General features: G+C 45.5%; 2 protein-coding genes across 2 annotated transcripts in view; both read right to left on the reverse strand.

The window, feature by feature from the left end:
• BARD1 (BRCA1 associated RING domain 1) overlaps nt 1-26,685 on the reverse strand; it is a 105,079-nt gene that overhangs the window by 34,017 nt on the left and 44,377 nt on the right. Inside the window, exons 5-6 of the mRNA XM_060781355.2 lie at nt 21,967-22,047; nt 20,951-21,123 (exon numbers count right to left, since the gene is read on the reverse strand). Of these exons, the coding sequence (XP_060637338.2) occupies nt 20,951-21,123; nt 21,967-22,047 (254 nt within the window). The remainder of the gene's footprint in view (nt 1-20,950; nt 21,124-21,966; nt 22,048-26,685) is intronic.
• On the reverse strand, nt 11,507-13,089 carry LOC137095859 (proline-rich protein HaeIII subfamily 1-like). Its single transcript, XM_067463182.1, has 2 exons — nt 11,842-13,089; nt 11,507-11,797 (listed from the first exon to the last, which is right to left on the reverse strand). The coding sequence occupies exons 1-2, from the start codon at nt 12,721-12,723 to the stop codon at nt 11,507-11,509; spliced, it is 1,173 nt and encodes a 390-aa protein (XP_067319283.1). The 5' UTR covers nt 12,724-13,089.

Genomic DNA, 26,685 nt, shown 5'->3' on the forward strand with positions numbered 1-26,685 from the left:
TAATCCGCCCTGAGTCCCCTGCGGGGTGAGAAGGGCAGAATATAAATACTGCAAATAAATAAATAAATAAATAAATCACCACCAGCTCTCGGGAAAACCAGGGAGCTGATTTGGCTCCACTTTGTGAAAGGAGACATTCAAGAGCAATTGTGTCAACCGCCCTGGTCACCTCATGGTTCCAGAAGCCCACCAGAACATCGACAGAATCACCTACCGAGGAGGCAAGAAAATCCCCAAGAGCCAATCGGATCCATAAGTCTCTTGGGATGGACCATCCTGGTGCTCAGTGAACTAGGGGCGGGCCATCCTAGTACCAGTAGTACTGTGGTGGTGCGGTGGTTAAACCCCTGTGCCGGCAGGACCTGTCGGTACAGGTCGCAGGTTCAAATCCAGCGAGAGTGTGGATGAGTTCCCTCTATCAGCTCCAGTTCCCCATTGCAGGTACATGAGAGAAGCCTCCCACAAGGATGGTAAAACATCAAAATATCTGGGTGTCGCCTGGGCAACGTTCTTGCAGACGGCCAATTCTCTCACACCAGAAGCAACTTGCAATTTCTCAAGTCGCTCCTGACATGAAAAAAAAATCCTAGTACCAGCTGAGTTTACTTAAAATTAGTTTCCTTTTTATCAACAGAGGCTCGGCTCACATGACCTTCCATGCTGTAAACTTGCTACTCCCATCACATACACAGTAAAATTAATAGTGTGGAATGATGGGAGCTGCAGTCCCACAGCAACGGTGGCGTCTTTTTTACCCTGAATGCCATCATCACCTGCATTGTGCTGCATACCCATTTTACCTTGAATTGGCTCACATCTCATCTCACAGAACTGTCAGCCTCCAGTGGCATCAGTCAGTAGGAAGCCAGTATCTTATTAATGTGTCTGATGAAGAGAGAAATGCTTAAATCTGCTTTCACTGCTAAACCAACAAGGACTGTCATCTTGCCTCTATACCAGAATAGATCACCAGGGCAGACATTTAGTCTCTTGTTAATTCAGGGCTATAATTAAACTTCAAACATCATCATTGGTACAGTCGTACTTTAAACATTACAGCCAGGAGAGAAAGAACATATTACCATGTGTATAAAATCTATTGGCTTTACCACCACAACAAATGGCATAAAGCTGCATTACCTTTAAAATATGTCAACGTATCACCATAGAAAGCTCTCTAAGAAAAGAGAATGGCAAGAGAGTCGGCAAGATAAAGATCTGTTTTTCCCAGCAATGAAGAGAGAGGTTACAACTCAATGCTAGAGAATTCTTTGTGTACAGAAATTCCCCAATTCAATCCCAGGCTTCTCCAGCAAAAGATCTTTGGCCAGAGGGCTGGGAGGCTCTAAAGCCTTGGAAAATCCCTTCCAGTAAGAGACGAGAATAGGGAAGCAAGTCAATGAGCTGCAGTCTTTTTGTGTTGCACTATCTGCATGGATAGTGCTAATACCACAGTTGCTTTCATACAGCCTGGGTATATAAGATTCCAGCTCAATTGACACATCAAGACACTTAAATAGTAAACATCTGTCTAGATCAGGGGTAATAATAATAATAATAATAATAATAGTAATAATAATACTTTATTTATACCCCGCCACCATCTCCCCAAGGGGACTCGGGGCGGCTTACATGCAGCCAAGCCCAACAACACATCAATAAAACAACAAAGCTGTAAGCAAATAAAACAATACAGTTACATATAGGCAATAACACACAAAAAATTTAAACCTATGGCCAGGCCAGATGTAATAGATTAAAATTTTAAAATAAACATTGGGCATTAACAGAGGTAGGAGCAGGAGGGTTCTAAAGTATAGTGTAGGGAGAGCAACCCAATGGGTAGTTAAAGTGCTTCTGAGGACATTTTGCAGGGAATTAATCAGAGCAGGGCATTGTTTCCTTTATTCAGGGAAGGCACACTGGAACAGCTATGTTTTCAGACTCCTCCTAAAGACTGCCAATGTGGGGGCTTGCATGATATCCTTGGGGAGTGAGTTCCAGAGTCGGGGGGCCACCATAGAGAAGGCCCTCTCCCTCGTCCCCACCAATCACACTTGCAAAGGCGGGAGCGAGAGCAGGGCCTCTCCAGATGATCAAAGAGATTGTGTGGGTTTGTACACAGAAATGCGGTCACGCAGGTAGGCGGGTCCCAAACCGTTCAGGGCTTTGTAGGTAAGAACCTGCACCTTGAATTGGGACCAGAAAATGAACGGCAGCCAATGCAGCTCCTTAAACGGGGGGGGGGGGGGGGGGGCGTTACCACTCCCTGGAAGTCGCTCCAGTGAGTAATCTGGCTGCTGCCCATTGTACCAACTGAAATTTCCGAGCTGTCTTCAAGGGCAACCCCACAAAGAGTGCTTTACAGTAATCCAATCTGGAGGTGACTAAGGCGTGGACCACCAGGGCCAGATCCGACTTCATGAGGTACGGTCGCAGCTCAAACTTTTTCAGCCGTGTAGCCTTTTTGAAGCAAATGTTTCAAAAAATGTTTATATATTATAATATATATTATATTATGTATCATATACAGTAGAGTCTTGCTTATCCAACATAAACATTTGATAAGTGAAAATATTGGATAATAAGGAGAGATTAAGGAAAAGCCTATTAAATGTCAAATGATGTTATGATTTTACAAATTAAGCACTAAAACATCATGTTTTACAACAAACTGACAGAAAAAGCAGTTCAATACACGGTAATGTTATGTAGTAAATTCTGTATTTACGAGTTTATTACCAAAACATCTCAATGTATTGAACCAGCTGTTGATCCGGACGGCAGCCAGACTTCGTTGGATAATACAGAACGTTGGATGAGCAAACACTGGATAAGCGAGACTCTACTGCACGTATATCAGGCATGGGTTGGGCCAGTGGCAGATAGATGGAGAGTGTTTGTGTTAACTAATTCACACAGTGCAGAATAATAAACTACGAGGGGTATTTTTAAAGTAAGGTCCGTTTTTTGTAGACACTAGTAGTTTGCGCGCATACCACAACGAACGCGTGCCTCGTGTACCGGCATGCCTCGGGAACAACTGTGCTCAGTTTCCGCTCTGTAGCTAACCTGTACGGTTCTGTTCTGTGCTTTAAAAATGTTTAAGACTATCAACTCAACCGCCGCATGTGAGGTTCGCTCAGTGATACAGTTTTTGTCAGCAAGGAACCTGCCTGCTACAGAAATTGTAACATCATGGACATATTCTCAAATGGACTAAACACAATGTGAACTGCCCTTAAGTTTGATATATTCATTGATGTATATGTCCTATGAAATTATGTAAACTGTATATATTTTGTATGTTTCACTATTGAAGTTACTTAAACTTGTACCTATGTTGAAGCTTATTTAAATAAGACAATTGCTTATTTACAACTGATTTATAGATATCTGTGTTATTAGAGCAGAAATTCATCAACAGATTTGTGAAGTGTACGGTGATACTGTTATGAGTGAAAGCAAAGTGCGTAAGTGGGTACGACAATTCAAAGATGGCCGTGACAATGTCCATGATGAGGACCGCTCCGGTCACGCTTCTTTGATTACAGTGAACTCTTGGTTATCGGAGCAGGCGGCAAGTTTTTATGAAGAGGGTATTTTAAAATTGGTTCAGAGGTATGATAAGTGTTCGAACAACTAGTTTGGCAACTGTGTCGAAAAATAGAGTAAAGTATGTACTTTCTGAAAATAAATTTACTTTTTTGAAATAACTTTCGTTATGTTCAAACGGACCTTACTTTAAAAATACCCCTCGTACAATATTTAAAATGAAGAACAAATTTAACCAACATAACTTAACAGTATTACAGTGGAAGACCCTTGGAGCCAATCAAACACCCCCCACAGATGGCCATCCAGTCTTTGCAATAATAATAATAATAGTAACAACAACAGCAGCAGCAGAAACCCCGGAGGACGTGGGGTGTCCGAAAAGCCTCTGAGCATCTCTCGCAAAGTCCCAAGGGCTCCCTGAAGCACAGTCTGAGAACCGCTGGTCTAGATGAATCACATAAGCATGGACTTAGACCACGGACTGAGACCATGGCACATATTACCAATTAGCAATAGCATTCATGAAATTAAAAGGCACATGTATCATATTTTCTCTGCATACTGGAATGAATTTCTAGAGTCAGTATCATAAGTGAGAATAGGTATAATGTGGAGGTTGAGGAAGAGCCATATTTTAACACCACAAAATTCACCAGGTGACCCTGAGCTCTTGACTAAATCTATTCCACAAAATTACTGTATAAATAAAACAGGGAGGGGGAATGATGACCTCCTTGGAGGAAAATGGGTAACGGTGGGGAAAAACATAATAAAGAAATATTAAAACATTTATCATCATACGTGACCTAAAATCTAACCCAGAGAAGCAATTTTAGTGTCAATGGGTTTAACTAACATGGCAAGGAAAGCCTGAGCAAGATGATATTACTGTTGCATGGCTGGATACGATTAAGAAGGACTTTCAGGAGTAGAAATTAAAGCATATGTTCAGAAAGACAAAGTGGAGTTATTTTATCACCTCTCAACTTAACAGTTTAAAATAATTTGTTGAAATTACATGAGGTGAACCGTACAATGTAATTTCTGAATCTTTCCAACAGCAGTCTCTTAATCGAGCAGGATTTCTGTGTTATATGTTGATATCATAGTTCAAAAATAATTAAGATGTGTATTTTAAACTGTCGTATGACCAAGAAGCCAACTAAACAGCTCTGAAAGGCATGTATTACACATGATTCAAAGGTTAAATATGAATACAAATGCCGGTGGCACCATGGAATGCTATACAAATGACACTATATTCCATTACATTAAACTTATCCTATATATTCATTCATATAGAAGTCTAGACATTTTAGTTTAAAAAAACTCAAACCCTTAAATATGGATTGTCTTAGCCATGGGTCAATGTGAGTACTGTACTTTAATTCTCATTAAAAAAGGAGTGATAAAGGACGAGAGCAAGGTTCATCCAGAAAAAACTGTCAGAAGCATTGGTTTTACTCATTACTCTGTTGTGGCACAGTTTCTTGGATGGCCCACTGAGGCGACATTGGTGCTTTCCCTTTTTCGCAGAATGACCCTTGACTTATCTACTTACCACATAAAGTTCGGGAAGAGTTTATTTTCCCGGCCCAATTCAAGGTGCAGGTTACCACCTACAAAGCCCTAAACGATTTGGGACCCGCCTATCTTCGTGACCGTATCTCTCTCCATGAACCAACCTGGGTCCTTCGATCTTCGGGGGAGGCTCTCCTTTCACCCCTGCCAGTCTCACAAGCTCGTCTTGTGGGCACAAGGGAGAGAGCTTTTTCCTCTGTGGCTCCCCGACTCTGGAACTCATTACCTGGAGAGATCAGGAAAGCCCCTACACTAGAAACCTTTAAAAAGAACCTTAAAACCTGGCTCTTCTGCTGTGTCTTTGGTGAGTAGGTGCACAACATGACACTACTGCTCCCCTCAATGTTTCTGTCACTGGAGTACATGCCCCCCTAATGGGAAGTTTAGTTACACAACCCTATGTGTCTTTATGAGCTCCCTGCAAATAACTTGCTCCTATTCTTATCTCATTAGAGTTTTTAAACATTTTATTCTGTACATGTGGCCCGCCCACTGTCACTGTGAATGTGTTTACTGTAATGTTATTTTGATATTGTATTCATATGTTTTTTAATGTAATTTTGATGCTGTTGCTCGTTGTTTATGTTTTGGTTTTATTTTTGCTGTAATATGTTGTCCGGGCTTGGCCCCATGTAAGCTGCTCTGAGTCCCTATTGGGGAGATGGTGGCGGGGTATAAATAAAGATTATTATTATTATTATTATTATTATTATTATATAAGAGGGGCATTTCAAGCAAATCTCTTTCATGATTAAATGACTCTATCATAAAAGCTAACAAGACAGTCTAGAAGATAAATGAAATACAGTAACTACAACAAACCATATAAAAAACACAAAATTATGTGAATATTAAAGCTGAGAATGTCCACATAAATAACAACAGAAAACTTCACTGAGGTAGATGTCTCTCTATGTGGGGTTGCCTCTGAAGACTGCCCGGAAGCTTCAATTAGTCCAACGTGCGGCAGCCAGACTACTAACAGGGAGTACAGGGAGCATACTACTCCTCTGTTGTGCCAGCTCCACTGGCTGCCAGTTAGCTTCCGAGCACAATTCAAAGTGCTGGTCTTAACCTATAAAGCCCTAAACAACTCCGGCCCTATTTACCTGTCCGAACGTATCCTCCCCATGAACCATCAAGATTGCTAAGATCATCTGGAGGGGCCCTGCTCTCGGTTCCACCGGCCTCACAAGCGCGACTGGTGGGGACGAGGAACAGGGTCTTCTCAGTGGTGGCCCCTTGATTCTGGAACTCCCTTCCACTGGAGATCAGAACTGCCCCTTCTATCTTGACATTCAGAAGACAGGTGAAAACTTGGCTCTGGAAATTGGCATTCGACCAATGAGCCACGATCCCATGATATGGGTGGATGATGACGAACAATGACTTTTTGATGACGACTGACCATTGTAATTTATATGACTGTATTTTGCTATTTTAATGTTTTAATGTTTTAGTGTGATTTAGAATTTGATGTTTTTAATGACTCTGAAATATTGATGTTGGAAACCGGCCTGAGTCCCTCGATAGAGGTGAGAAGACTGCTAAATAACTATAGGTTGCTCACCTGTAACCATGGTTTCCTGAGTAGTCACCTGTGAATCGCACATGTGATATCTCAGCGCTTGCGCAATAGCTTTCGGAACCTTCTAGAATACAAGAAAAAACACTTGACTCCCGGTTGGCCCCACCCACCTCGCCCCGAGTATAAGTAGCCCGTGGGAGGGGCCAGCCGTCAGTTCTTTTCCGCCGTAATGCAGAGAGAACGCGGGCATGACACTCGAGGGGAGGACGGGTGGGGATGTGCGAATTCACAGGTGACTACTCAGGAAACCATGGTTACAGGTGAGCAACCTATAGTTTCCTGTCGTAGTCCCTGTGAATCGCACATGTGATAGATTAGCGAGCTCTTCACCTTGGATGGTGGGCGTCATGCCACCGCGGAAAACAAAACAGCTCTGCCAAACTGCGCATCCCTTCTGGACACAACATCCATCTTGTAATGAGTGACAAAGGAAAGGGGGGATGACCACAGGGCCGCCCTGCAAACTGCATCCAGCGGGACGCCCTTCCAGTGTGCTGTGGAGGCCGAAACGGACCTCGTGGAATGACCCCTTACTGGGAGAGGCAAGTGGGTACGGGATATGCGGTAAGCCAGTTGGGTAGTGGAAACGATCCACGAAGACAGTCGTTGAGGGGAAACAGGGCCACCAAGAACATCAGGGCGATACTTAATGAAAAGTCTAGGAGTCTTCCTGATGGGGGCAGTCCTGTCGACATAAAAAGCCAGCGCCCTGCGGACATCCAGAAGATGAAGATTTTGTTCCAGGGGAGAAGTAGGACTCTGGAAAAAGGAGGGCAAAATCAAGTCCTGGGATAGGTGAAAGGATGTAGCAACTTTAGGAAGGAAGGCTATATCGGTCCTCAGGACAACCTTATCAGCATGGAATTTCAAATACGGAGGGTCCGCTCTGAGGGCGCAGAGCTCGCTAGCCCGTCGAGCCGATGTGACTGCCACCAAAAACGCAGTCTTCCACGAAAGGTAGGACAGGCCAATGGTCGCCAGCGGTTCAAATGGAGGTCTCATCAGTACTTTAAGCACCAGATCCAAGCTCCATGAAGGAACTACGGGGGTGGTGGGGGGTCTGATGTTTAAGATCCCCCTCAAAAACGTCTTTACTAATGGGTCTGCAAAACAAGAGGGCATACCCGATCTCCTGCGGAACCAGGAGATGGAGGCCAGGTAGCATTTAATAGAGGGGTGAGAGAGACCCGCGTCCAAAAGGGACGCCAAAAAGTCCAGTACGACGGGGATCGGTGCCGTATTAGGATCCAGTCCACGAGACCTAGCGAAGGATGTAAACTTGGACCATTTGTACAAATAGGAACGTTTGGTAGAGGGCCTATGGGCCGCCTCAATAATTCAAAGTACGGGGTCGGGGAGGTCAGAGAAGGGAGTTAGGTGACGGGCAGGATTCGCCACGCCGTGAGCTTCAGTCTGTGTACCTCTGGGTACAGTACTTGGTCTTGTTGACATGTCAGCAAATCGGGTCTGGGGGGGAACCGCACGAATATCCCCTGTGCCAGGTGGCGGAGGGGGGAGAACCAAGGTTGTCTCGGCCACCAAGGCGTCACTAGGATGCAGCAAGTGGCGTCCCTCTGTATCTTCGCTACAGTGCGGAGGAGCAGGGGGAAGGGTGGAAAGGCATACGTTGTCCAACCCGACCAAGTGTGCAGGAAGGCGTCCCCCAGACACCCTTCCTCCGTGGAGGCGTGGGCCCTCGCACAGTAAAGCGGGCACTTTGCGTTGAATTTCGACGCGAACAGGTCGACGTTCGGGGTCCCCCACGCTCGGAAGAGTCTGTGAACTTCCTCCCCGTTCAAGGACCACTCGTGGTGCGCAAGGGGGTTGCGGCTGAGGGAGTCCGCCAATACGTTCAGCTCCCCGGGTACGTATGTTGCTAAGAGATGAATCCCCCTGTCTATACACCACTCCCAAATCTGGAAGGACAACGTCAGAAGGTTCGGGGAGTGGGTGCCGCCCTGTTTGTTCAGGTAGTACATTACCGTCGTATTGTCGGTAAGCACCTGTACTACCTGACCCGTGACCACCCTCTCGAAGGATTTTAGTGCCCTGTCGACGGCCATGAGCTCCAGAACGTTTATGTGGAGCTCGTTTTCTTGGTCTGACCACACGCCATGAGCTACCAGACCCTGAGAGTGTGCACCCCACCCCATTAGTGAAGAGTCCGTAGTGACCGTTCTCGTAGCAGGGGGGATGTGGAAAGAAACCCGAACAGGCCCAGGCAGGGTCCAACCAGCAGCGGAGTGACGAGCGGACCCGGGGGGGGGGTGATAGTGTGGTTGACGGGCTGTCCAGCAGGGGATTGAAGACGGACAGGAACCAGGACTGCAGTGGGCGCATGCGAAGTCTGGCATACAGGATGGCTGACGTAGTCGACGCCATGTGACCCAATAACACTTGCAGCTGCCTGGCCGTCACGTGGGGCTCGGTGAGAACCCGTTCGATCAGGTCTGCGATGGCGGTGAAGCGCTCTTCCGGGAGGTAGGCCTTCTCGTGGACGGAGTCCAGGAGCACCCCGATGAACCGGATCTGCTGCGTCGGCACCAGGACGGACTTCTCCCGGTTCAGGACAAGACCTAGGGACTGGAGGAGAGACAAGACCATGGAGACATGCGTTTGGAGTTTAAGGTAAGTGTCTGCCACAATCAACCAGTCGTCAATGTAAGGGTAGACCGTGACCCCCCTGGTCCTAAGGTGAGCCATCACCACGGCCATACACTTGGTGAAGACCCTCGGGGCCGTAGAAAGGCCAAATGGGAGGACATTAAAACAGTAGGACTGACCCTTGATCCTAAAGGAAAGGAACCGTCGGTGGTGCGGGGCGATAGAAATATGAAAATACGCGTCCCTGAGGTCAACGGTGGCGAACCAGGCGCGTTTAGGAATAAGCGGGGTTATTGAGGCAAGAGTCACCATGCGAAACCTTTTCGGTTTGATATGTTTATTGAGCTCTCGCAAATCCAAAATGGGACGCAGCCCACCACCTCTTTTAATCACCAGGAAATAACGGGAATAAAAACAGAAGGGGGCAGAAGCAGGGTCAACCATGGAAACGGCCCCCTTATCCATTAGCAATTTTATCTCTTGCATGAGTTGCATAGAAAATGGGGTCTCACGGAACAAACCAACTCTGGGGGTGTCATCAAACTCTATGGCGTAACCTCCTGAAACGATAGCTAATACCCAACGGTCTGAGGTGATCTTCTCCCACTCCGAGTAGAACCCAGAGAGACGGTCAGTGAAGAAGGGCAACGGCCCTGAGGGAGCCTCCTGGGGCTCAACATCCAAACAGAGGGGAAAGGGTAACTTGGGTTGCGGGACCACGACGGAACGTGCAACTGGGGTCGTGCCCGGCCTAGAGATGGGGGGAGAGGCGTCAAAGACGCTTCTTTGAGGCACCAGGAGCTTTGGCTTTTCCCTGGAAGGGCTGTGCCCTTGGTTTCTGGGAGTAGGGGGTTCGCCTCCCTCCCTGGAATCTGGACTGGCCCCCGAATCTGCCCCTAAGGGGCGTGGAATAGGAGTTACCAAATGACCTCCGGTAGGAGGGGGTACTCGGTTGCCACCTTCCCTTTTGTTGGGGGTAGGGCTGCCATGTGTAGCCGAACTTGGAAGCGGACTGCCTCACGTCTTGCTTCTGTTTAAGCCGGTCATCGGTGTTGGGATTGAACAGCCCCTCCTCGTGGAAGGGAAGGTCCTCAGCGAGGGCCTTCCCCTCCTCCGAAAGATTGGCAGCCCGCAGCCAAGCGTGGCGCCTGATGGAGGTGGCGGTGGCAAACAAGTTGCCGGAGGCCTCCGCCATATGCTTAGCGAGGGACAGAGCTTCGGTTTGCAGAGCTCTAGTAAAACGCTGATCATCAGGTGGTAGGACCTCTATGTAGGGTAGCAACCGATTCCAAAGGAGGGTCTGGTACCCTGACATATAGGTCGCATAGTGGGCCATCCGTGTGAAGAGGCCCGCGGAGAGGTAGGCTTTCTTCCCCAGTGTATCGAGCTTCCTGCCCTCCCTGTCGGGAGGGGCAGTTTGGGAAGGCTTAGAGCGTTTCGGTTTAGACACCTCGGCCACCACTGTGTTAGCCTTGGGAGGCGCCAAAACCCACTTGGCGGTAGCCATATCTATTTTATACATGGAGTCTAGGCGTCTGGGCACAGCTGGTACCGACGAGGGGGGTACATCAATTATTTTAGCCAACTTCAGAAGGTAAGGGAGATGGGGAAGGGTGGAGGACACAACCACGTTCTGTTCCTCCGAAGGGAACATGGGGTCCTCCACGTGCTCCGGGGGTTTCGGGGCGGGAATCTCGAGAGCCTTAATCATACGTTCCACTAAGGCAGCGAACTTATTAAAGTCTGCGGGCAAAACATTGTCCTCACCCCCCTGCAGCTGAGGAGCCTCAAGTGGCTCAGCGTCTGAGTCAGTGTCTGGTAGTTCCCCTTCGTCGTGGGTCACCGGGTCAGGCGGGTCCGCACTAGAGGCCATCAGTGGGGTGTTGGAGGCCTGTGGTGCGGGCAAAGGCGCAGGAAAAAGCGCAGCAGGTTGATGGGTCAGGGCCAGTGCGCCAGCAGGGTTGGGCCCGTTTGACATTCCCAAGTCCGCACGACGAAGGTCTGCAGATGAGCTGGCCCCAGTCAGGTTGGAATTGGGGTCCAAGGCCCCGATCACGGGGGTGGGGTCCGTTGCAGGCATGGAGACTACAGGCCTGGCAGGTGTAGCGGAGGCCATCCCGGCAATCAGGGCCGCAGAAGGGTGCTGAGGCGCCGCCGAGGGAGGAGGAGGCATCGTCAGCTGTGGGGGCATCGACAGATAGACGAGTTGCCCTGTTGGGCCCAGTTGCCAGCACCCCGGCGGCGGGACATGGGCCGGTGTGAAGGCCCCCGGGCGGCAAGAAGAGGAGCGGGAGAACCTCGAGCCGCGGCGGTGTCTTCTACGCGGGGGGGGAGGAGGAGGAGGTAGAGGAGGAGGAGGACGATGATGATGAAGAGGAACTCGCCCTGCTTCTCGTGTGAGAGCGACGTCGACGGCGTCGAGACCCTCCGCTCCGCCGGGAGGGTGATCGGGAGCGACGCCTGCGCCTACTGGAGTGGCGCGCAGAACGACACGATCTAGTCGACCTCGCCTCGGGCGAGGGGGGAGCAGGAGGCGGCGGCGGCATGGCGGGCTCGTGGCTCCCTGTCTGCAGTGCCAAGCTTCCAGGCATTGCTCCCATCCCGGGGCTCGCTTCCCTCGGTGCCGGGACGCTCGGGCCCTGTGTGGGCGGGGCTCCAGCAGCCGCGCGCTGTATGGGCGGGGTGTCCGTGCCGCCTTCCTGCGGGGGCGGAGCTTGCTGCTCAGGGCTCGCGATGGTGTTTGACGAGCCCTGGGTCCCAGCCGGGACCGAGATCACGTTCGGGCCCGGGGAGAGAGTGGCAGGCATGAGGGGCGTTCCTCCTAGAGCTGGAGGAAGGGCAGTTTCAGAAGGCAGGAGCAGGGGCATCGGCCCAGGCGAAGCGAGACCTCCCGTTCCCTCAATGGTGGATGGCGCCGCAACGGGGGAGCCTGCAATGGTATTAGTGGCCGGCAGGGGCCGCTGGAGACTTGGCAGGGCTCTCCCAGAGATGGCGGGGGGAGCGGAGGTCTTAGCCGCGGTTCCCGCTCTTTTAGGAGCCGTTTTCTTCGGCAGGGCAGAGCGGCCGCCATCTTGGGCGTCCTTCTCCTTGGGTTTTTTGGCCTTCTTCTTGGCCCTAGGATCATCTTGAAGCGAAAAAGGTAAGTTGGGGCCGGGAGAGGGCCCTGCATGGCCAAGGGGAGGCGGAGGAAGAAGGGCCTTCTCATACAAGGCAGCCTTGAGACGCACCTCTCCATTCTTCCTGGTTTGCGCGGTAAAGGCCAGGCAAACCGCACAGGATTGGGCGAGATGACCCTCGCCCAGGCAGGCCAGGCATAGTGAGTGGCCGTCCGTGTCGGGGAAGGTATTGGGACAAGAGGGGTTAGAACACCTCTTGAAGGAGGTAGTGGACATATCGGATCGTCGAGAAACGGCCGAATCAGGGGTTGGAGAGGTGAGAATGGTCAGGCAATCCGAGTCTAAAGCCGGTAGAAGGAGCAGTCCAAATCACTAACCAATACCTTCGTCAAATTAAGCCAAGCCAAGTCCGTTAGGGAATAATCAGTCCGATAGAGAGTCAAGTCAGAGCAAAAACAAGGGTTCCCAAGCTATCCGTGGAGCGCGGAAAAGAGAACTGACGGCTGGCCCCTCCCACGGGCTACTTATACTCGGGGCGAGGTGGGTGGGGCCAACCGGGAGTCAAGTGTTTTTTCTTGTATTCTAGAAGGTTCCGAAAGCTATTGCGCAAGCGCTGAGATATCACATGTGCGATTCACAGGGACTACGACAGAAAACTGCTAAATAAATAAATAAATAAATATCCACTGCATCATGAAAGGCAGGGAATTCAAAACATGGGTGCCACCACAAGGAATGATGTCTCTCAATCATTGTAAGAAATATCTCTGATAAATACTGCACAATTAGAAGGGCCTCTGTGGGGCGTAACATTGCACATAACTGAATACGTAATGCCACACCACATATGTAATTTTCTGTCGCCACTTTAATACCTGGGACGTACTCTGTTTCTGTCCTGTTACAAGTGCCTTTCTTCTTGACTCAGTGAGGGGAAAAAGAATTTCCTTTCTAAATCCCTTTACCGCCTTGTACTGCTGCAGTTTCCTTTTTAAATTGGCTAGGGTTTTCTTGTGAGCTGTTAAACCTTTGTGCTTTATATCATATGCTTGAGACACTCCGGTAAGCAACGAAGTAACAAAGTTTATGTATAGCTTCAAGTTCCAATGCTTTATGGTTACATTTGTGTTTTGTTACAGTCTCAAGTCTTACATTCAATATCATTCACTCAGTTGACTTTTCTTATGAAACCCTCACTATCTCACATCAACAAATATGTTACTTTCTTCATATACCCTTGGCTGAACTATTTTCTGACTTAGGCCACACTGACGCCTTCTTATTTTTCCTTAAATCTTGAGCTCTATTTTCCCATCTGCTTCTCTCTAATCGAGGTTTCTAACTGCTCCCCACTTCTCTTTTTTAAGTGACAAACTCTAACTGCTTATTTCAAACTTGATTCCGCCCCTTTAGAATGTTCAGTTCTGTAACTGCCATTCTGGCTCAGCGGCCTTTTCAAATCCTGGCATACTCTCATCTGCATACAACCAATTGGCTTCACATATGCAAATTAATCCTGCCTTCACTGTTACTACCATATTTGAGCCAATTCTTCCCTATCAGCCATATTGTAACCTAGAGCTACACACAAAAAATATAACATAGATCATAAAATTCACTACAGCCTCCTTTAACAACCTCCATGAAGAGCTGATTTACAAAAGATGGCTGTCTCTTGGATCATTCAATCCCAAACTGTTCCAGTCAAGAACAAAAACCTTAAACTCACACTGGTAGCAAACAGGTAGCTGGTACAATATTTTCTTTACAAGGCTATGGATGGATGGTAAGATGTTCCACCAAGCATCCTAGCAACTCACAAACCAAGGCCTCACCACATACAGTTCACTGCATTACAGAGCTAAGAGGTTATGAATGCATGAGTTACGGTGGCCAAGCTGTGCTAAAAGTGCTATCTAGTTATAAGCAAGTGTTTCCAACAGTCCAGCTATATTCACATTCAAACACTCACTGGAGCCCATCATACTTCGCTAAGTTATAAGGTGGCAAGACAGCTTCTGCTTATACTAAGCTTATTGCGCTTGGGGAAAAAAACTGGCAAGAGAGTCCATCTGAGTAAATGCCATTATGAACAACTGAAACTGCAAATTCGGAGAGCTAATTTTTCACGTCACTTGGTTGGCTGTGAAGCAAGACAGAAAGGAAATTCAAGAGAGCAAACATTAAAAAACAGCTATAAAATATAAATTAGCTATGTGGAGGAGATTAACTTTTTAAAAAATTAACTAGGCCAACAGGGCAATTAATAGGTCCACTGGTCCACATAATATTTTCCATTTGTAGCTTAATTTTTTGCTAGTCAGAGAAAAGGTTGAAAGAGTCAGATTGCAACTACCAAGCCTCAGAGAAACACACATTTCTTTACATCAGAATAAACCCAAACACAAGAAAACATCTTCATTTCTGTTTTTGCTTTTCCCACAAAAAATGGTTTGATCAGAACAAGACATAGGACCTCATCACATTGACTTAGTTTCTGAGCCCCTTTGCATGTGATTGCCAATGGATCCCATCACATGACATTTATTCTCTTTCATCATCAAGTCGTTCGAAACTGTCTGTAAAAGGTCTCAGAAACTGAGTACTGAACATGGAATTGAAATCATGGTTTTTTAACCTCAGAGCAAATCAAAGGCACAGCTTTTTCTGTGTAATTCTACATCCCATATGCATCCCGTCAGGTGTACTTTGACATCTCCTTGGGAGTGGATTTAGGGACGGATTCGTATGACTCCAGGACTCTTCTTGACAGAAGCAGCCTACATTTCCCTTTCAGTGGTTGCCAGAGAAAAACCTCCAGGAAGGTTATTAATTTAAAATTTTCTCTTATTTATTTTAAATGTTTAAATACTGAATCTATACAATCAGAGGCAGCCGTAGGTAATTTTCAATGGTAAGCAAACAGTATTTTGCCCCCTCCCCCTCAAACCATATATATATATAGGGGCATGTGTATATATATGTATGCATACACACACACACATACACACATACACTAGCTGTCCCCTCACACGCATTGCCGTGATCCAGTCTGGTGATCTTGAAAAGAAAGTAATGAGAAAGTTGGTTTCTAATGTATGTAATTTCTTGATGCTTGTGGGTAAACAGTACCTGGTAGTTATTCCACAGATATATAAACCTCACTTGCCTAGTTTCCAACAGAACTCACAACCTCTGAGGATGCCTGCCACAGATATGGGCGAAATGTCAGGAGAGAATGCTTCTAGATCATGGCCAAACTCACAGCAACACAGCAGCCCATCCGTGGTGTGATGGATCAAGGCACACTATCTTCAAAAGATAGAAACCGAGTGTGATAGAATACAGTATGCTTATCAACGGAGTGATGAGGTCCATAAGTTAGCATACCACTAGGGTTTGGCTCCAGAACCCCCTGGGGATACCAAAATCCATGGATGTTAAATTCCCATTTTGGGTGAATTTCTTTTTGGGGGGAAGGTCAAATTTTTAAACTGTGGTTGGCTGAATCCATGGATACAGAGGGCCAATTGTATGCCACACAAAAGACAATATATTTGCTTAAGGTATGATTTGTATGTGGTGGAGGGAGTAGTTTCCACCAGCGCCTATGATGGTGTTATAACCTCTGTGATGATGTCACAAATAATGTCCGTAGTTGATATCACTGAGTCCTTGGCTAAAGACCAAGGTTTGCTCCTCTTCCTCCTTTTTTCAGGGTGCAAAAAAAGAAGTGAATACTAACGTGTATATTTAGGAGTTCTCTGCACATGTAGTTTAAGGTCTCTTCTCCACCTTCCTCACATGTAGAAGATGGAGGAGGGGTAAAGCACACTTAGCTAATGCTTCCAAATAGCAGCTCAAGTACATCCAGGTGTCATTCATTCTTCCCATCTGCCTCCTCACTAATTACTCTCTGAGCTCCAGGAAAAGGTGCATTACCCAGGAGCCCCCACAATGGTAGAGATAGAAAAGAGGTTTGGCCAGGAGTCTCCACTCATTAGTTGTTCTGTACTCTAAAGTTTAGGAGGGGTGTGATATTATCCATTTTTACACAGCAGAAAATGCAAAGTTTGTTGTCTCCAGTGGTGAATGTTGCCCTCCCCAGCCTACTGTGGACTGCACCACTTCCAAAAATGGTGTGTCCATGCATGCATGTGCATCTTTTTTAAAATGAATATAGCGCTTCCCAAAAAAAATTTTGCCAGAGCCAACTTTCTTTGGCAAAGGAAAGGCTCATTTGTGTGATCTTTTTCTGGCATGGAAGGTTCAAAGTGCTGGTTTTGACCTATAAAACCCTATACGGCTCCGGCCCAGCGTACCTGTCCGAACGTATCTCCTTCTAAGACCCACCTCAGAGTTTAAGATCTTCTGGGGAGGCCCTGCTCTCGGCCCCACCTTTATCACAAGTGAGACTGGTGGGGACGAGGGACAGGGCCTTCTCAGTGGTGGCCCCTCGCCTGTGGAATTCACTCCCTGGGGAAATTAGGTTATCAACATCCCTCCTTTCCTTCAGAAGGAAGTTGAAAACATGGATATGGGACCAGGCCTGACAAGGTAATGACAACCAGATTATGATAATGCTGAATGGACGTACGGATTTTTAGAACTCGGTGAATATTAGCCACTAGATTGGCTTTTCTTCTAGTTGTTATTATATTAATTGATTGTTTTTAACTATTTGTGATTACTGCTGCTATGTATTTTACTTGTTGAATTGTTGGCATCGAATTGTGCCGGTTGTAAGCCGCCCTGAGTCCCCCCTAGGGGGTTGAGAAGGGCAGGGTAGAAGTACTCGAAATAAATAAATAAAATAAGGTCAGGTATCTGCAAAACAATGAGGAGGGGATTACGCAACCCTTAAGTTTTCCCCTCCTATTATACAGTCTAACTATACCTATATATTATGTATAATATATATCGGCTGGGATTCAACAAGTTGCTTTAAATATGCCTAACAGGTTGTACATTAATAAATTTTAATTTTTCTAAAAAAAATTAACAGAAGACCCACATTCTATTTCAAACTTAGCTTACTTTGTGGCCTGGACACAAAGTAAGACAAATACTGGATGCATGAAGGTTGTCTCTTCTGTCTGCAGCATGTGACACAAATCACTACAATGATTTCCACCAACTTCTAAACCCATCCTTGAAACTCAAAAGAAATTCTATAAGCTAAAGTGTATCAAAATATGAATGTACATTCATCCCGAGTGTGCATGTACCCATCCCCAAGTGTGCATTAATATTCTCTCCTTGGTCTTTTTATCTATAACCAACTTATGGATGCTCACTATGGAAGATGTTTGGGTGACTTTGGCAGGTTTTCTAAAACCAAGGACCAGTTATTGAACTCACGACATTTTCACCATTTCACATATTGTAGTTTGACTTTATTTCCATGCAATTATTTCCTGACTGGAATAGAAAAGTGGGGATTTAAGCAAAGTGTGTGTCGACATTTACTTCGTACTGTCATTAAGAAGCAACCAAGGAAGAAAATCACTTAGAAACCTATTTCAGAAATTTCTAGGTGGCATTGTCTGCAACAATTGGCACTAGAAGGTGCATACAGTAGTAATCAGAAAACAATTTATAGAAACATCCATTTATATAAACACAGAAGAGGGCAAAGAGTTTTTTAAAAAGGTATCACAAGGCTAGATATGCTACAAATAGCCGGACTGCTATTTGAAGGGCTTCGCTTTCATGATGTAGGTCTAGAATAGACTCAAGGGATTACAGAACATTACGTCCACACAGGCCCACTGAGGGGACTAGAGGTCTTCGGCTGTCTAGACTTAGCTAATTTATTTGTTTTAAAGATTTAATTGTTGCCTTTTAAAGGTGGTTTTGAAAATGTAATCACAACTCAACACGAACAGAAAACATTTTTTTCCCTTTAAAATAGTGGGAGAGGGATACCAATGTTGAGTATTTTGGGACATCAGAGAAATGTTCGTTCAAATTCTCATTTAGCCTAAAGCCATCCAAATATTGCGATACTGCAGGAATGGTCCAAGTTTCAGCATGAAGCTCTGCAAGCTCTTTTTGTTTTTGCTCCTAGATTCCCTGATATTTTTTAATATAAAAAAAAAAGGGGGGGGGGTCTGTTCTTGGAAGTATCATGGACTTCCAATGTTTCCACAACACAAGGAGCTTGTACTTTGTTTTGCTAAGAAGATTCCTACAAGAAAGAAAAAAAACTTCCATTTTGGTTTTGGAAGGATTACCTGCAAGTCCCACTATGAGTCTTTAGGTGAAAAATGGATAATGGAGAAAGACAGTTTCAGAAACACATCTATTTCTGTTTTATTGACTATTCTAAAGCCTAACAGTGACAAATGCAAGTGACAAAACAGTGACAAATCTAACAGTGACAAATGCAAGATACTCCACTTTGGCAGGAAAAAAGGAATGCAAAGATACAAAATTGGGGACAATGCCTCGCTCGAGAGCAGTACGTGTGAAAAGGATCTTGGAGTCCTCGTGGACAACAATGTGATGTGGCGGCAAAAAAAGCCAATGGGATTTTGGCCTGCATCAATAGGAGCATAGTGTCTAGATCTAGGGAAGTAATGCTACCCCTCTATTCCACCTTGGTTAGACCACACCTGGAATATTGTGTCCAATTCCGGGCATCACAATTCAAGAGGGATATTGACAAGCTGGAATGTGTCCAGAGGAGGGCGACTAAAATGATCAAGGGTCTGGAGAACAAGCCCTATGAGGAGCGGCTTAAGGAGCTGGGCATGTTTAGCCTGAAGAAGAGAAGGCTGAGAGGAGACATGCTAGCCATGTATAAATATGTGAGAGGAAGCCACAGGGAGGAGGGAGCAAGCTTGTTTTCTGATTCCTTGGAGACTAGGACGTGAAACAATGGCTTCAAACTATAAGAGAGGAGATTCCATCTGAACATGAGGAAGAACTTCCTGACTGTGAGAGCCGTTCAGCAGTGGAACTCTCTGCCCCGGAGTGTGGTGGAGGCTCCTTCTTTGGAAGCTTTTAAACAGAGGTTGGATGTCCATCTGTCAGGGGTGATTTGAATGCAATATTCCTGCTTCTTGGCAGGGGTTGGACTGGATGGCCCATGAGATCTCTACCAACTCTTTGATTCTATGATTCTATGATTCTTTGACTGTGTGGATCATAATAAATTGTGGCAAGTTCTTGGTGGGATGGGCATACCAAATCACCTTGCCTCTCTCCTGAGGAATCTGTACAACGACCCAGTAGCAACAGTCAAAACTGACCATTGAACAACAGACTGGCTCAAGATTGGGAAAGGCGTACGGCAGGATTGTATACTCTCACCCAACCTATTCAACTTGTATGCAGAACAAGTGCGGGGCTTGACAAATTCAAGGCTGGGATGAAAATTGCCGTAAGAAACATTAACAACCTTAGATATGCAGATGACACCACTTTGATGGCCGAAATCAAGGAGGAGCTTTCACCTTTAATCAAGGTGAAAGAAGAAAGTGCAAAAGCTGGGTTGCAGCTAAACATAAAAAAACCCCAAGATTCTGGCAACAAGAATTATTGACAACTGGGAAATAAGAGGGAGAAAACGTGGAGGCCGTGACAGACTTTGTATTTCTAGGTGCAAAAAATACTGCAGATGCAGACTGCGGCCAGGAAATCAGGAGACGCTTACTTCTTGGGAGGAGAGCAATGTCCAATCTCAATAAAATAGTGTAGGGACTGGCAACGAAGAGCCGCATAGTTAAAGCAATGGTATTCCCCATAGTCACCTACGGATGTGAGAGCTGGACCTTAGGGAAGGCTGAGCGAAGGAAGATAGATGCTTTTGAACTGTGGTGTTGGAGGAAAGTCCTGAGAGTGCCTTGGACCGCGAGAAGATCCAACCAGTCCATTCTTCAGGAAATAAAGTCTGACTGCTTATTGGAGGGAAGGATAGTAGAGGCAAAGGTGAAGTACTTTGGTCACATCATGAGAACACAGGAAAGCTTAGAGAAGACAATGATTCTGGGGAAAATGGAAGGAAAGAGGTAGAGGGGCCGACCAAGGGCAAGATGGATGGATGGCATCCTTGAATTGACTGGCTTGACTCTGAAGGAGCTGGGGGAGGTGACGGCCGACAGAGAGCTCTGGCGTGGGCTGGTCCATGAGGTCACGAAGAGTCGGAAACGACTGAACGAATGCACAACAACAACCTCCAGAACAATTCTTCCTATAAGGGCAAATCCATGTCCAGTAGATACCCATTGAGGCTGCAGCTAAATCTTCATATTTGGAATATTTCAGGGTAAGAAGGAACTTCCAATGCAAAGAAAATTCTGTGTCAAGAGAGTATCTATCAGTGTCTATCTAACCGTATAGGTTCCTGTATGTGGAAATCTGAATACTGGGGAATGTTTTTCCTCCTCTTCTTTCATGAAGAACAGCACAAACCCTGGTATCACAGAGAGCTAGTCCTCACTGCTGTATCTCCATTAACGGAATAAGCAAGAAATAAACAGTTTTCAGCTCTACTCACACTGCATCTCGAGAAGCGCCATGAGAAAGCAAGAGTTTAACAATGCTCAGGTGTCCATTCTTGACTGCATCGTGAAGTGGCAAATCATTCTGATAACCGGTCGCATTCAGGAGTGCCCCGTGCTGCAACAGTAATGCCACTATGTCCTTATGTCCATGATTGCAAGCTTCGTGCTAAATGTTGGTTTGGATCAAAGCAAAACACAAAAACATGCTTTAGAATCCTAAGAGTGAATAAGAAGCCAGTCCATTAAAAAGTCAGATTTGATCTTCATGACAGTGACAAATATAAAAAATCTCAAATTTTATTCATTAGAGTTCCACCCCCATTTTTCAGCTGAGACCAATTCCCAAAGTAGCTTGAATTACTGGAAACCATTAACTCTAGAGATCTTCACTATAAGTGATGGATAAAAACTCACATGAACATGGTTACCTCAGAAGTAAAACAAAATGGAGCAATTTTCATATCGTATCCATCAGAAGTATATTTCCAGAGTTAGTAGTCACAAAAGGGACTATTTCCAACCTGCAATTTCCCTTGAATTTGAAAATGCAATACAAGTACATTGAAAGCTGAGGTGCTGCCCTCACTTTAGATGAAAAAAAAACTTTAAAAATGAATATAGTAACATCAAGTAGCAAAGTTTACAAGAGTGACAAAGGTTATAAAAATAACTAAGATTGTATCCTCATCAAGAGCAATTAAAGCGGAGACGCAAAAAGGAAAGGTGCGGCAGTACAGGCATCCTGACTCGAGAAAGTACCTTTTTGGCTCTATATTCATGTATTTATTTGATTTATACTTCACTTTTCCCCCAGACAATGTAATAATCAAATGGATAACCATAACAAAAATCAAGTAAACAGTCAAAACATATTCAAATCACATTTAAAAGCACATTGACAAAAGGAACGAACATTACACATCCAGCTAAAAGCTTTTTCAAATTAACCAGAAAGCAAGCACACTGAAATGAATGAGGAAGAATGAAGGTAATAATAACTTATCCTTACCAGTGGTGTCCATCCAGCATAGTCTTTAACATTGGGGTCTGCTCCATTTTTTAGTAAATGCACAACAGCAGAAAGATTCCCCTGAGAAGAAGAAAAAAACAACATACAGCATTAATATTCTTTAGGAAATGTTTTTGTAAAAAACAAAACTAGTAATATCTAGTAATATCATCTTCAAGGAAAAAATAACATTCTAGGGAAAGATGTTGATATAGAAAATTTATTAGGAAGGCGGAATTCCCGAACTATTCCGTAGGAGAGTCAGCCGTATGTATCCATGGATTCTGCGTCCATGGCTCCATCCATGGTCTGAAAATATCTCAATTTCCCCCCAAAAGGCAACCAGTGATTTTACCATTTTATATATGAGGCCACATTCTAGCATACCATTGGGATATGAGCTTCACTGACCTTGCAAGGCATTTGACACAGTGAATCGCAATGCTCTCTGGATGATCCTCCAAAACATTGGGTGCCCAAACAAATTTGTGAACATCTTGCGGTTCCTCCATGATGACATGATGGCAACAGTCTTGGATAGCAATGCCTCCCAAAGTGACCCATTCAAGGTGGAATAAGGTGTCAAACAGGGATGTGTTATTGCCCCAACCTTATTTTCCATCTTCATTACTATTATACTTCATCTTGTTGATGGGAAGCTCCACACCGGAGTGCAAATGATCTATCAGATAGATGGCAAGCTATTTAACCTCAGCAGACTGAAAGCCAAAACCAAAGTCCCAACATCTGTTATAGAACTCCAATATGCTGAAGACAATGTCGTCTGTGCGCATTCAGAAGAAGACCTACAAGCTAAACACCTTTGTAGAAGCATACAAGAAGTTCGGCCTCTCATTGAACATCGAGATAACCAATGTGCTCTTCCAGCACTCACCAGCCAATCTTTCTCCAATGCTAGAAATACAGCTTAATGGTGTAACATTAGAAAATGTTGACCATTTCCGCTACCTCAGCTGCCACCTCTCCACAAAAGTCAACATTGACACTGAAATACAACACCGCCAGAGCTCTGCGAGTGAAGCATTTTTCCGAATGAAGCAGAGAGTATTTGAGGACCAGGACATCTGTAGGTAGACTAGGCTGCTTGTTTATAAAGCCATTGTCCTCCCAACCCTGCTATAAACCTGGACTGTCTACAAACGCCATATGCAACTCCTGTAATGATTCCATCAGCGCTGCCTCTGAAAAATCATGCAAATCTCTTGGGAAGACAGGCAGACAAATGTCAATGTGCTGCAAGAAGCATTGAAGCGATGCTCCTCCGCCATCAACTCCGCTGGACTGGCCACATTGTCCGAATGCCCGACCACCATCTCCCAAAGCAGCTACTCTACTCCGAACTCAAGAATGGGAAACATAACGTTGGTGGACAGGAAAATAGATTTAAAGATGGGCTTAAAGCCAACCTTAAAAACTGTGGCATAGACACCGAGAATTTGGAATCCCTGGCCCTTGAGCGCTCTAACTGGAGGTCAGCTGTGACCAGCAGTGCTGTAGAATTTAAAGAGACATGAATGGAGGGCAAGAGAGATAAGCGTGCCAAGAGGAAGGCACATCAAGCCAACCCTGACTGGGACCACCTTCTATCTGGAAACCGGTGTCCTCACTTCGGGAGAAGATGCAGATCAAGAATAGACACCTATGGACCCATCACTATGACACCACATCTGGAAGACAATCATCCTTGAGCTACAAGGGATCGCCTAAATATCCCAATTTTTGTTATTGTTTTTACTAAAAGCCTAAGTTAGTAAGTAAAGTAAGTAAGCAATGTAAGTAAGTAAAGTAAGGGACATGAGCATCTACAGAGAGTCCTGAAACCAAATCACAAGAGATACCAACAACCGAGCAGTGAATTTTCAGAAACAATACCGCAGATAGTTAGAGAAAAACGAACACCAGATATCTAATTACCATAGCTTGATGACTGAAGTTGTAGGTCACAACAAGCCAAGAAAAAGCAGAAACCTTGGCTTATTTGTTACAAGCAGTGTGCTGCTTCATGCTGCCCGACGGCTCCAACTGGCAGGAGGCACAGGTAAATGAGCCACAAATCTTCTTCCTCCACGGTTTAATATGTCATGTAAATATGAGCACTTTCTCCTCTAGGCTTTGTTTTGGGTTTCTTTTCTTGCTTGCTTGCTTGCTTTTCTGTTTTGGTCTTTTCCCAGCAAGGTTTTTTTTTTTTTTTTTGCCCCTTTTGTTTTCAGAAAAAAATATTAATGGTGTTTTAGAAAGCAAAGAAACCAGAGAGGCAGAAGTGCCCACACTTAGATGGCACAATAAGGGAAACTTAAATGGTTTGATGAGTGCTCCTGCTGAAAATGGGACCAAGTTACTTTACTGCTGCTAATGGAGTTTACATTTTGCTGCCCTTTGTCTCATCTTTCACATGGCCAGAAATGGAGAGAGATCCCCCCCACCTGCATTGTGATCCCTCCAGACCAACTTAACAATACTAGAAACAAAACGTAGACGTGTCACTTCTTCTCTTACAAGATTTTTAAACATCCTTTGATGAAGAAGCCAGCCTAGCTTCAAAAACATGCATGAAATGGTTTGTGATTTTTGTTATTGTTTTTACTAAAAGTCAGTCAGTGCTGTCGCGCACTAGGCTCCTATAAAAGACTATAAACAGGATTTAATTTCTGTGAGCCCAACGGGACGCCAGGGTTGCCTCAGAGAGGTTTTTTGGGATTTTCCTGAAAAGATGGGCTTCAAAGTCTTTAAAGATGCAACAAAATCATTATTACTGAACACGTAACAAGGATTCAGTTTTCTTAATAAACTGTTGGCTTTCTCGATCTTGCCCCCAAGGGCAGGCAACTGTTCCTTCACTGTTGGGAAAATCCCCGACCTCTACCTGGACAATCTGTCTTCTCTTCTGTTGGCATGGGGCCCCTACACCTGGTCCAATCTGCTTTATGGTTGCCGCGAAGGGCCCTTACCGAACAGAGACCCTTACCGAACAGAGGAGGAGGAAGATGTTCACTTCCCCGTGATGGCTGGCTGAAGCACTGTGGGACTGGATCCCTAGCAAGAGAGCTGAAAGGCTGTAACTTCCTCAGCAAACTATAAAGTAAGCTGTGCTGAGACTGTATATCCCTGGCCAAGCTTTGGGGCTATTTCTCCCTGGCCAAGCTGTAAATGATGAAGCCTTTTACAGGAGGTCCTGGTTTATGTCCTGTAAGAAAGACTTCTCTGTGTGACTGTGGACTGACCTAAAATTTATTTATTATTTATTATTATTTATTATTTATTAGATGCACTTATTGACCGCCATTCTCAGCCCTTACGGGCGACTCATGGCGGTGTACAGTACACATAAAAAGACAGTTACAGAGGCCAGTATCAACAACATATGACTATATAACAAATACAAACTACATAAAAATCCGCTTCGTCTCTTAGTAGAATCATAGCCAGTCTCATTTTCCTTATACCATTCCAGTTCTCATTACCGTAATGTTGTTGCTTAGCACTTAATTAAATGCCCTCTCGAACAGCCAGGTCTTAAGGCTTTTTCGAAAGGACATGAGGGAGGGCGCCTGTCTGATGTGTGCCGGGAGAGTGTTCCACAGCCGGGGGGCCACCACCGAGAAGGCCCTCTCCCTTGTCCCCGCCAGCCGTGCCTGTGATGCAGGCGGGATCGAGAGAAGGGCCTCCCCAGACGATCTCAAGGTCCTCGTGGGCTCGTAGGCCAAGATGCGGTCAGAAAGGTATTTTGGGCCGGAACCGTTTAGGGCTTTGTAGGTCAAGACCAGCACCTTGAATTGGGTCCGGTAGCAAATCGGCAGCCAGTGAAGCTGGGACAACAAGGGCGTTGTGTGCTCCCTGCTACCCGCTCCAGTTAGTAACATGGCTGCCGCACGCTGGACCAGCTGAAGCTTCCGGGCCGTCTTCAAGGGCAGCCCCACGTAGAGAGAGGGCAGCCCCACGTAAAATGGCTCCTATTCCCTCCAAAACCCAAAAAGGGGGCAGAACTGGGGAACCTAATGATAATTGACAGGTCATTGGCCCAATAACTGCAAAGTAAGGAAAGCCATCTAACTGCAAATGCATAGAACTTTAAAAAACATGCAACACTCAACAAATAGCAAGATAAGCTGGAGCTCCTGGTACAGCCGTACCAGAACACAATCTGAAAGTTGTAGTACATACATGGATTATGTGATGATACTATGAGGAGTTTCCGATCCTTCTCTGCACCTTATTGGATAAATTCTGCCTACACTAGGTGATTACAACACCTTCTGTCTCCAAAGGGATGTCAGATACTCAGAATTATATTATTCCGTGCTTCTGAACCATCATTGCTTTTTGTTAGTCAGTTACATTCAGTTTGAGAATCATCAATTTTTGTGTTTCATTTGGGGAAAAAACACTGGCCATTCTGGAACTACTCTGGAACTGTATACTTAAAAAAAAATCAAACTAAAATAAAACCGGAGTTGAATTATCCACAAGTCAACACGAATACTGTATCATAACCCCTATAAAAAAATGAACCACCTTCTTCTCTAAATAGAATGGAGAAAGGCTAGATTGAGCTTAACCCATCTTGGGAAAACCTAAAAGAGACCTCATGGGCCATCCAGTCCAACTCCCCTGCCAAGATGCAATATTCCTGCTTCTTTGCAGGGGGTTGGACTGGATGGCCCACGAGGTCTCTTCCAACTCTATGATTCTATGAAAAGA

Source organism: Anolis sagrei, chromosome 1, assembly GCF_037176765.1.
Source record: "Anolis sagrei isolate rAnoSag1 chromosome 1, rAnoSag1.mat, whole genome shotgun sequence".
NCBI lineage: Eukaryota > Metazoa > Chordata > Lepidosauria > Squamata > Dactyloidae > Anolis > Anolis sagrei.